At 36.6% G+C, this 12,438-nt stretch overlaps 1 protein-coding gene across 4 annotated transcripts in view; it reads left to right on the top strand.

Moving 5' to 3' along the window:
• The window catches only part of Med23 (mediator complex subunit 23), a 44,057-nt gene that overhangs the window by 26,856 nt on the left and 4,763 nt on the right, over positions 1-12,438 (top strand). For all 4 annotated transcript variants that reach the window (XM_042670925.1, XM_042670389.1, XM_042669818.1 and 1 more), the window contains 8 exons: positions 844-968; positions 1,941-2,146; positions 2,236-2,416; positions 3,583-3,753; positions 4,168-4,384; positions 6,878-7,114; positions 10,930-11,095; positions 11,680-11,752. In XM_042670925.1, coding sequence (XP_042526859.1) covers positions 844-968; positions 1,941-2,146; positions 2,236-2,416; positions 3,583-3,753; positions 4,168-4,384; positions 6,878-7,114; positions 10,930-11,095; positions 11,680-11,752 — 1,376 coding nt within the window. The remainder of the gene's footprint in view (positions 1-843; positions 969-1,940; positions 2,147-2,235; positions 2,417-3,582; positions 3,754-4,167; positions 4,385-6,877; positions 7,115-10,929; positions 11,096-11,679; positions 11,753-12,438) is intronic.

Genomic DNA, 12,438 nt, shown 5'->3' with positions numbered 1-12,438 from the left:
ATTGAAATTCCCCAGTAGTTTGTATCTATGGGTATTTTCCTTTATTAACTATTAAGATAGGGACACATAAAAATACTTACTTCACTTAAAAATAAACTCATCACATCATATTAACATATGTAGCATTTTTTATGCAAAAACATACTATAGTGAGAATCAGGTGCCATTTCAAATTGTGTATTGGTTTGTAATATCTGATGAAAAGGTACATCAGTGATTCTCAGATCTGCTGAGAGTATCTAGTCTGTTACAGTATATCATATTACTACACATAGATCTAGTTAGAAGAGTGAAATGTATTTTTAAGAGCTTTTCTGCATAATTGTGAATGTTCTTTGAAATCAAACGTTGAGAATTGTGGTTTTTAAAAATAGTAATCAGATTTATTAATCTCAGATACATTTATATAAACCATATTGCTTCATATAAACCTCTATGATTTCAAGATGTATACTTATAGTACATACATACTTAAAGTTGTTTTAATCACTGGAAAAGACTTCCTTGATTCTATTTGCTTGACTCAATTAAGAGCCAATAAATCATAGTTGGAGTGAATAAAGGGATACTCTTAGACCTGTACCACGTTGAATCATTGGTATTATGTAACCTTAAAAAAATCTTTTGTGGTCTCTTCTCTTACTATACTCATACTTGCTGATAGGATAATCCATGTCACTCATAAAGTAGAAAATGTAGTCTTAAGTTTATATCACTAGGTGGGCAATGAGTACAGTACAGTGAAGATCTCAGAATGGCCATTGTGTTTTTCTTTCTTGATAATGTATTTGATAACTTGTGGATATGTTCATATATGTGAAAATTACATCTGTTTATGTTTAGATTTTTTTACAGGTTCTGACTCAATTCAAGGAACATGGTGTAAAGATATACTTCAGACCATCATGAATTTTACTCCTCATAATTGGGCTTCACACACCCTTAGCTGTTTCCCAGCACCACTACAGGTAAATTTTGTCCTGAATTACATAATGGATACATTTGAAATCTTCTTTAATCATAGTGTCTAGATTAAATCTTGATAAGATCCAAAGAAAATAAGTTTCCATTTCTTTTTTTAAAAAACATTTGTTTTTTCTCCCAAAAATCTCTTCAACTGTTACTCATTCTGAGCTGGGACCAGCCATTTCTAAAGCTTTCATTTTTGTGGTTTCATCTTAATAGCCAGCAGTTTGGGAGTCTCACAGGTTTTTAGTTTCTTAATTTTCACAGTACTTGAAAATTTCTCTCATAGAGCTATAACAGGGAGGAATATACTTCAATGGAGCTTCAGAGAATACATGTGTGCTATGCCTAATCACCTACCAAAACTATAAACCTGATATTTTTAATAAAGAGAAAGGCAGATGATATAAATGTGATTCTTGGCAGACCTCACCTATCTTCTATTTTTCAGAGAAAATTTAAAGCACAGTGAGCGTTTTGTTTTGTTTTAACTTATAGTAGGGCTAGAGCAGTGGTTCTCAAACGTACCAGAATCACCTAAAGGGCTTGCTGAGCCACAGTCTGCTAGTCCACAGCCCAACAATTTTTGGTTTCATAGATCTGGGATAAAGCCCAAGATTTGCTGAGACTGTTGGTTGGGAATGCTCTTCATAGAGACAATAAAATATGTAACAAAAGAATAATGGATTCATTTTGTGTCAGGGTGGAGGAGAGGGTACTGGGACTGCAGATTAGAGCATCCAGCTCTTAACTCAGCTTGAGAAACTTTGAGTTTAGGCTTGCCTGGATTTCTATTTAGGAAATCTTAGGCTAAACAAGCTTTTGTTTTTTCCATATTCAGAAATTCAGACTACTTACTGACTTGGGTGAGGTCACTTGGTCTATTAATTCCAGAACTGTTTTTTTTTAACTCCATATTTCAGTGCTCTTTTAACTATAATCAATGAACTAAAAGCTTCTTGTCTTCCATTTAGGCATTCTTCAAACAAAACAATGTACCTCAAGAAAGTCGTTTTAATCTGAAAAAAAATGTGGAAGAGGAGTACAGGAAGTGGAAGTCAATGACCAATGAAAATGACATCATTACCCAGTTTTCTGTGCAAGGCTTTCCTCCTCTCTTCCTGTGTCTTCTCTGGAAAATGCTATTGGAAACAGATCATATTAGTCAAATTGGCTACAGGTAAGCCAAAAACTTCATTGGCATTCCATTTGGCAAACATTAATAACCATATAGTAATATAGAGTGTATTTTTACCCTTTGCCTTTCAGAGTATTAGATAGAATTGGAGCCAGGGCCTTGGTAGCCCATGTAAGAACTTTTGCAGATTTCCTAGTATATGAGTTCTCTACATCAGCCGGAGGTCAACAACTGAATAAATGCATTGAAATTCTTAATGACATGGTATGGAAGTACAACATCGTTACATTGGACAGACTAATTCTCTGTCTGGTAAGAATAAATCAGTTTCTAAGCCTTATTCTCTTCGGATCAGTGTGTTTGGCTCCTAGATGGGGTGCACATTAACTGTATATTGTGTCATAGAATTTAATATATTTAATTTATATAATTTAACATAATCACACATGCTGTATCTTAAAGAATCAGATTTCTGAATTTCTTCTTTCAGTAAGTGTATATTGAATATCTATTGTTGTATATACAAAGCTTCTTAGTAAATAAAATAGGATACAGAATGGATACTCTTTTGTGAAGTTCTCAATATAAATATACTCAGTTCTGAAATACTCCCAATAAGGATAAGAAGTAGTTAAAAAGTCATTACATTTCTTGTAGCATGCTAATAAAACATTTCTGTTCACTTATACTACTGTCACAACTTAATGTTCTTCACTTGGGCTACTGTCCCAACTGAATGTTCCTCATAACCAGTGTCTCTTATTGCTGATAGTTATTTCAAGAAAAATTTGAAGAGAAGTTTCTAAATCATACTGAAAATGTGCAATTAAAAAGTATAATGGTAATGATGTTGTGGTGGTTACTAGCTATAGAGCATAGATACAAAGGTAGTCATAAATTATAGTAGGAAATAGGGAAAGATAGGTTAGTAAATCAGTCAAATAAAAGGCTACAATAAAGCTGAGCACTGGTGGCTCACACCTGTAAGGCTGCGATCTGAGAATCTAGATTTAAGCCAGCTGGAGTAGAAAAGTCCCCTTGAGACTTGTATTTCCAATTAACTACCCAAAAACCAGAAGTGGAGCTGTAGCTTAAAATGGTAGAGCACTAACCTCGAGCAAAAGAGCTCAGGGACACCACCAGGCCCTGAGTTCCACAACCAACAAACAACAACCAAAAAAAAAACGCTAAGTTAGAAGTGTAAGGAAAATACTGCCAAGGAAATAATGAATGATCACATCTAACTACATTCAAGGGTCCATTAATTTCAAATAGTAACAGTAGACATTACTGGTGGAAGAAATGGTAAGCCAAAAATAGGTTCACCATTAAGTCAGGAATGGTGAATAATTTGTTTGAGATAAACTAGACATCTAAGAAAAAAGCCTGATCAGGGATATTTTACTGTATTTAGACAAGTGACAGCACTGCTTCTGAACCTACTGAATATTTACATTTAATTTTTCTGTTCTTCAAAGGCTATGCGAAGTCATGAAGGAAATGAAGCCCAAGTTTGTTATTTCATAATTCAGTTGTTGTTACTCAAACCAAATGACTTTAGAAATCGAGTAAATGACTTTGTGAAGGAAAATTCACCAGAGCACTGGCTACAGAATGACTGGCATACCAAGCATATGAATTATCACAAGGTACTAACTGTAATTAGTGTTTCAAATAGTCCTTTCAAAGCCTGGGTATGTATTTGGCTAATTCATTTGGCTGTTCTTTCTATGGTTCTACTGTGTTCCTTACGATCTGTATGGAAGTACACTAGTTCCAGAGTTGCGCTGATGAATTAAAAATAAATTTAAACTTAGTGACAGTAGACATGGGTTCTTTAAAAATGAAGAAAGATATAATAAAGTATCATGTAAAGTGTGTCCTTAAAGAACACAGAGTCAGAGTTCAGTGGTAAAGTGTATACTAAGCATATGTCAGACTCTAGGTTCAATCAGCAGCACCAAGAAACAAGATTTTTATTAAAAAAAAATATATATTTTCAGCTTTTTAAAGAAAATTTTCAAAAGATGCCCTAAACATGTGCCATCTCCTCACTTTCACAGAAATATCCAGAGAAGCTCTATTTTGAGGGCCTGGCAGAGCAGGTTGATCCTCCTGTTCAGATCCAGTCTCCCTATCTGCCTATCTATTTTGGAAATGTGTGTCTTCGGTTCCTCCCAGTGTTTGATATAGTCATTCACAGATTTTTAGAGTTGCTTCCAGTATCAAAGTCACTGGAGACTCTACTGGATCACCTTGGAGGCTTATATAAATTTCATGGTAAGCTTTTTCAAATTCTAATTGTCTGTAATATCGCTCTGACAGAAAGTAGACCAAAAATGATCATTTGGTAATAGTTGTTCTAAGGGTTTTATTTTATGTATTTTAAAGTTTAAGGATGAATACTATGAATGGTGGCATGAAGTATAAAAAGATGGCATAAAAATATGATTTAGACTACAGTGATTTATTGTGAACTAAATGGATCTGGGCAGCCTTTATGAATTGGTGGGATTTGAACCTTAATGTACGTGATTTATATATGCAGAAGGGAAAAAAGCCCACTAGGTAGAAAGGATCATTAGAGAAATTAAGTTATATTTAAAGAAAATTTTCCTATTGGGCTGAATTACAAATGTTTACTTGAGAGTTGTACGAATAAGATTGGAAGCCAGGTGCCATTGGGTCACACCTGTAATCCTAGCTACTCATGACATGGCTGAGATTGGAAGGTTAGACTGGTAGAAAAGTTTATGAAACCTTTTCTTTACCATCAGCTGGGTGTGGTGGTGTACACCTGGTATCCCAGCTAGGATAGGAAGGCTGAAATAGGCAGATTGCTATCCTGGCTGTGCTTGAATGGGAGACCTGATTTCAAACATCTTGTAATCTCGCCCTGTTTGATCACACCTATCATTTTAGCTACTCAGGAAGCTGAGATGTGAGAATCTAAGAGACTCTTATCTCCAGTTAACCAGAAAAGAAAAAAAATGTAGATGTGACTCAAGGGTTAAGCATCATCCACGAGCTAAATATTAGCCCAGCAAGAACACAAGGGCAGAAGTTCAAGCCCCAATACCAACACACAGACACAATAAATACATAGTCAGTGAAGAACAGACTGGAGATGTGGCTCACAGATAGGCCTTTCCCTAGCAAACTAAGCCCTGCAGTCAAACTCCATTCATTCATGCATGCATGAATCTTGGAAAGCCATATTGTACTTGACATACGATCATCTTAAATGCTTTTTGACGATGGCCGGCTAGAAATTACTGAGTAAGTAATGATGGCATGGAAAGCATTATTTTAGAAGGATAAGGCCATTATTTCAGAAGGATAGGACAATATACCTTGGAAAGACGGACACATTTCAGTGAGGCATGTCCAAAGCTAAACACAATGGTGCCACTGAAAATGAGAAAGGACAAATATCGAAAAAAGAAGGAACAGAATTTTTTTTGGCTAGCTATAAGGAGATTACAGATTACAGTATGGAACAAAGGGATAGAGAAAAGGAAAGGAAAAATGCTAAGTCTTAAGAATGGTAACTGGCCTACCGACCTCAAGGCCAAGTGGCTCACACCTGTAATCCTACCTACTCAAGAGGCTGAGATCTGAGGATCATGATTCAAAACCAACCCTGGCAGGAAACTCCATGAGACATCTTATCTCCAGTTAACCACCAAAAAGCCAGAAGTAGAGCTAAGGCATTTAAAGGTAGCATCCAGGCCTTGAGTTCAAGCCCTAAGATGAAAGGGAAAGGGAACTGGAGAATGAGGCGTCAGTAACAAAAGTGTGAGGATCTTGGAACAGTAGCCACTGTGGAGACAAAGTATATTGGTCTGGTGGTAGTTCTGCTTAGACCCTAATGGAATATATCTTTCTCCAAAGCAGAAGTATGAGTAAAGTTCAAGAGAGCATTCCTTCCTTTTTTTTTTTTTTTTTTTGTGATCAGGTAATGTATGAACATGGTACATGCTGTATATACTGTAAAAAGTCTGATCCCTATTTTACAGTTCGTCAATTCCATTGTCGGTAGATAGTCACTAGTATCAGTTTGTTTGTCTTCTGGTACTGGAACTTGAACCCAGGGCTTGAGTGCCACCCTTGAGTCATGCCTGTATTTTGTTTTGGCAATAGAGTCTCACTAACTTTACCTGAGCTAGCCTTGGTCTTCCAAGTAGCTGGATTATGGACATATACCACCACGTCTTCTGTTTTCTTGTATGTGTGGTTTTCTGTTTGTTTATTTTTAACAAAAATAACAAGTTTTCTACTGTCCACTGTACATGACTGTCTAGGCTGTATCTGATGCAGGACTACAGAGACATTCATTTCTACATGTCACCTTTACAGGTAAATTTCCAGAAGTAAAATTGCTAGCTCACTATAAATATCTTCAAACTAAACTATATATGATTAGGCACCCTCTGCCTGTTTTAAGATAAAAGGACAGTTTTTGTGGTACACTCTCATAATCCAGGCTACTTAAGAGGTACAGGTTGGGAGGATCACAGTCTGTGGCTGGCCCTAGGCAAAAACGTATCCAGAAACTAAGTAAAGCAAAAAGGGCTGGAGGTGTGGTTCAAGTAAGATCCTGAGTTTAAGCATACTACCAATAAAAAAAAAGGCTGAAATATTAATTGCATGCAATTGTCCAGCATAATCCTCTAGGCAGTTTTTTTCAGCAATCTTGAAAGCAGAGGATTTATTCTTCACAGTTGTCAAGTTACCTGACAAACATTATGGTAGCCTATTTTCTTTTTACAGATCGACCAGTGACATACCTGTATAATACTTTGCACTATTATGAAATGTACCTGAGAAAGCGTGACCATCTCAAACGAAAACTTGTCCATGCAATCATTGGTTCGCTCAAGGACAATCGCCCACAGGGCTGGTGTCTAAGTGACACTTACCTGAAGAACGCCATGAATGCACGAGAGGACAATCCCTGGGTTCCAGAGGACTCCTACTACTGCAAGCTGATTGGCAGACTAGTGGATAATATCCTTTTCTATTGTTAGTTTTGAGGCTCCCCAGAAATAGCAGTATTTGGATGTATGGGAACACGTTTTATTTTATTTTCAAAGGGCTATTTTTACATATTCTAAAGCTTAATTTTTTTTTTCCTAAACTTGAACAAAGGTGTACGCAACTCCTCCTATGCCAACTTGTTCAGTACGTAGAACTAAAAGCACAAACCTCCATGCCTAGCTTCGGTTATTTTTTTTTATTGTGAAAATACCATACAGAGGGGTTACAATTACATGGGCAAAGTAATGAGTACATTTCTTATCAAGCATTGTTGCCTCCTCCTTTGTTTCCCCTTCCCATCCCTTCCCATTCTCCCCCGCCCCCCCCCCCAACCTGGCCAAAGTTGTAGAGTTCATTTTTCGACGTAATGACTTGTACATCTCATTGTTACAATGGGTCCATCTGTATCCCTATTTAAACAATTTGTTTTTTCCCTTCCCCTCCACAAATTATACCAACATCAAATACAGTGAAAACAGAGGTTATACTATGGGGGAGGGACATACAACAAATCATCTTATAAATATGTTGGAAACAATCACAAGAAAGCAAAAACATTTGAGTCCTTAATCTTGGGGTTCATTTCGCTTAACATCAACTTACCTGACCTTTTCTGCTTGTCTCAGACATTTACTAGTGATTGCAAATAAGGGATACCATGCGACCTATGTTTCTTTGGGCCTGGCTTACTTCACTTAATATAATTTTCTCCAAGTCTTTCCATTTCCTAACAAATGGGGCAATGTCATTCTTTCTGATAGAGGCATAGAATTCCATTGTGTATATATACTATATTTATCTACTGAGGGACATCTGGGCTGCTTCCATATCTTAGCTATGGTGAATAATGCTGCAATAAACATAGTTGTGGTGGTAGCTTTAGTATGGGCTTGTTTGTGATCATTTGGGTAAATGCTCAAAAGTGGGATTGCTGGGTCATAGGGGAGCTCTATGTGGAGTCTTTTGAGGAACCTCCATACTACTTTCCAAAGTGGTTGAACAAGTTTACACTCCCACCAACAATGCAGTAAGGTTCCCTTCTGTCCACATCCCCTCCAGCATCTGTTGTTTTTAGAGTTCTTGATTTTAGCCATTCTAACTGGGGTGAGGTAGTATCTCAATGTTGTTTTGATTTGCATTTCTTTTATGGCTAGAGAGGTCGAGCATTTCTTTATGTGTCTACGGGCCATCCTTCTTTCCTCTTCAGAGAAGTTTCTCTTTAGTCCTTAGCCCACTTATTTATTGGGCAGTTGTTTCTTTGAGAATTTGTTGTTGGGGATCCAGGTAATTGAGATCCAGGTATATCTTTAGATATGAGACCCTTGTCTGTTGTATGGCTAGTGAAGATCTCCCAATTTGTGGGCTTTCTATTGATCTTGCTAGCTATGTCCTTTGCCATGCAGAAGCTCTGCAATTTCATGCAATCCCATTTGTCCAACCTTTCTTTAATTTGTTGTGTTTCTGGGTCTCTATTAAAAAAATTTTGGCCTGTGCCAAGGAGACCTAGGGTTTCTCCTTTTCCATCCTGTAATGTTTTCAGAGTGTCTGCTTTGACTCCGAGGTCTTGATCCATTTGGAATTGATTCTGGTACAGGGTGATATATAAGGATCTAGCTTTAGTTTTCTACAAGTGATTAACCAGTTTGGGCAGCACCATTTACTGAAGAGGCTGTCTTTCTTCCATTCTATTTTTTTAGCTACCTTATCAAAGATTAGATGGCTATAGGTCTGTGGGTTCATTTCTGGGTTTTCAATTCTATTCCATTGGTCCTGAGGTCTGTTCTTGTGCTAGTACCAAGCTGTTTTGATTACTATGGTTTTGTAATAGAATTTGAAATTTGGTATTGATATTCCTCCAGCACTGTTCTTTCTGTTGAGGATCTTTTTTGCTATTCCAGGTCTTTTATTGTTCCATATGAACTTTTGGATTGCCTCTTCTATTTCCTTGAAGAATGAGGTTGGAATATTGATAGGTATCGCATTGAATTTGTAGATAGCCTTGGGAAGTATTGCCATTTTCACAATGTTGATCTTTCCAATCCAGGAGTATGGGAGGTTTTTCCACTTTCTAAGTTTCTGTTTTGATTTCCTTTTTCAGGTTTTTAAAGTTTTCACCATAGCGGTACTTCACTTCTTTGGTTAAGTTAATTCCTAGGTATTTTATTTTTTGTGGGGCTATTACAAATGGAGTTGCTTTCCTGATTTCAGCCACGCTTTTCTCATTGTTGGTATACAGAAAAGCCAATGATATTTGAGAGTAAATTTTATGCCCTGCTACTCTGCCAAAGTTTTGAATCTGCTTGAGTAATTTGGGAGTGGAGTCTGTGGGATTCTTTAAATACAAGATCATGTCATCTGCAAAGAGGGAGAATTTTTATGTTTGGATCCCTTTTATGTTTGCATCTTGTCTTATTGCTGTAGCTAGGCATTGTAATACTAGACTGAAGAGAAGTGGAGAGAGTGGACATCCTTGTCTCGTTCCCGAGTTAAGAGGAAATGGCTTTAGTTTTTCACCATTAAATATAATGCTGGCCTGTCTGTTTGTCATATACAGCGTTTATCAGCTTCAGTTATTTTGAAGACTACCTTTATTTTTACCTCTGTAGAAGTGTTTGAGATCTTAAGTTAGCAATTTTATAGCAGATAGATTGATTTCAGGTCACTTAAAATTCTAATGATGTTTATATTTCTTTTTTTTGGGGGGGGGGGGTCGGTCATGGGGCCTGAACTCTGGGCCTGGGCGCTGTCCCTCAGCTCTTCAGCTCAAGGCTAGCGCTCTACCACTTGAGCCACAGCGCCACTTCCGGCTCCTTTCCTTTTGCTTATGTGGTGCTGAGGAATCAAACCCAGGGCCTTAGGTATGCAAGGCAAGCGCTCTACCACTAAGCTACCTTCCCAGACCCCTAATGATATTTATATATCTAAAATCAGACTTTTTTCAAGGGAAAATCCTATTTTTATGTAAATAGACTGTTTAGGGTGTTGTTTACTATCCTAACAGTCCTAAGTTCTTGAATAATTTTAAAAAATACTAATATTAACAGATACATTAATAACACTTCAGTGAAAAATCTGCTACATTAGATTTTATTTCTTTTTAATTTTGTATTTTCAGTTATAAACATATTATGCCTATTTTTTACACTCTACCACTATTTACCAGAGAAATTTTACATAAATGAGCATGATGTTTCCCAAGGAACTTGTTTCCTAAGGTATTATTCTTTATAAAGTTATTTTCATATGAAACTGTCCTTTACCTTTTGTGTGTGTGTGTGTGTGTGTGTGTGTGTGTTTGTGTCAGTCATGGGGTGCTGTCCCTCAGCTCTTCAGCTCAAGGCTTGCACTCTACCACTTGAGCCGTAGCACCACTTCCAGTTTTTTCTGCTTATATGGTACTAAGGAATCGAACTCAGGGCCTCATGCTTGCAAGTCAAGCACTACCACTGAGCCAACTTCCCAGCCAGCCCCCCCCCCTCCTTTAACTATTAAAAATAATAATCTGATGAAACCTAGGAGTACCCTGGCTACATTTGTTGCTAATGCAATGTTGCAATTATAAGACACACACACACACACACACACACACACACACACATATAGTATATATTGTTATGTCAGGCTTACTTGTTTGTATTGCTTGCCTCTTAATCTAACTATAGATAAATCACTCTTGGTAGCACGTCTTACATACTTGTGAAACATTTTGAAATCTGTTAAAGCATTGTACAAATGTGTGAGTCAATCAAAGACAATCAGATTGTTACTACTTTAATTGTTGACACCAATGGCTGGCAAGTCTCCCGGTCCCTTCCCAAACTGTGACTGGAGATTCAATGAATTTCCCAACCCTGCTGCACATGCTTTGCATGTCACTTGTGTGGAACTCATGGCCTTGGCAGTTCCAGGCAAAGATGTTGGCAATGCCCTTCTAAATGTCGTCCTGAAAAGGTATGTATTCTGTCTCTGGTAGGAGACAGAGCTGTGAAACAAACCTGTGCTTCAAGGCTAATGCCCTTTAGACATTACTTGTCTACAGGTTCCTTATCCTGTTTTTTTAATGTAGAAGGTAGAAGGAATGAGCTCTAATGAGGTTCAGAAGACCTAAGTGTCTTTCTATCTTATTCCTGAATACCTGTTTGACATTTAATTTAGGAATAATGGGAACTTACCACTAAAACTGGTCTTTCAAGATTCTCACCAGCTAGGGTAGCTTGTCTAGCAAGTTCACAAACCTGAGTTCAGTCTCTTAAGAGCAGCAGAACAAAAAAGATTTGTGAAAAATAGACATAAAGTAAATAATAATGATTTGGGGAAATGAGGAAATAGTCTTTTTAGCCCAACAATAATGTTAAAAGTTACAACAAAAACTAAAGTGGCTTTTTAATTTTAAAAGTTTTTATCAATATGAAACTCACTCTAGTTTTTTAAAGTAGTTATCAATTCTCTGAATTGTATTTTTTCAAAGTGAAAAGATAAAATGTCATATAAAATGCTTTTGTAATTTCACATGTATTTTTTTCATCCATTTGCAGTCAGCCTTTAGTGCCGAGAGAGAATATTACAGCATGGATGAATGCGATTGGTTTGATCATCACTGCTCTACCAGTGAGTTAATCATTGTACTTGGTACTTAATGATGAAATACACATAGCAATTTCTTGGTGACCAAAAGAAAAATATGCATGCAGAATGCTTTTATAAAAAGTTGTTATACAGATGAGAGAAATTTTTACTTTAAAAGTCTTTTGTGTTATTACTGCCTTTCTGTATCTGTTTTAAATGCACTTACTAGACTTAACTATCTGTGCATTCTTTGGTACCACCTTATTTATCCAACTTCAATTTTAACCTTATAATCTGAACTATTGTTGGCTATTTAACATTTTACATATGTTATACATCTAGAACTTATTAAGCTTACTGAGACATTTTAAATCTTTGGATATGTTAGTAAATAAGACATTGAACAATAACTCATTTTCTTTCTGTCATCTTTGAAGTCTGTTCACTCTTTATGGGCTTTGGACTTCCCTGACTTTCCCAGCTCATGTGAAGGTCTCCCTGCTCTGACTTCCATAGTCAACACCACATAATTGTATGATCTATCTTTAAATCATATTATGTAATACAATTCTCAACAACTTAGTTTGATTGTGCAACTTTATGAATCAACTTTCTTCCCTTAATATACCTTCCAAGTATATGTATTTATTTCTGAATTTTACATGCCATTGTTACCTGTGTATGTTTTGCTTGAGTCAGTTTACTGCATGGAAAGTGTCAGATATTAA

Source organism: Dipodomys spectabilis, unplaced genomic scaffold, assembly GCF_019054845.1.
Source record: "Dipodomys spectabilis isolate Male_0828 unplaced genomic scaffold, ASM1905484v1 ptg000001l, whole genome shotgun sequence".
Classification (NCBI taxonomy): Eukaryota; Metazoa; Chordata; class Mammalia; order Rodentia; family Heteromyidae; genus Dipodomys; species Dipodomys spectabilis.
The sequence above is the reverse complement of the archived record's forward strand: the minus strand, read 5'-3'. Positions and strand labels throughout refer to the sequence as shown.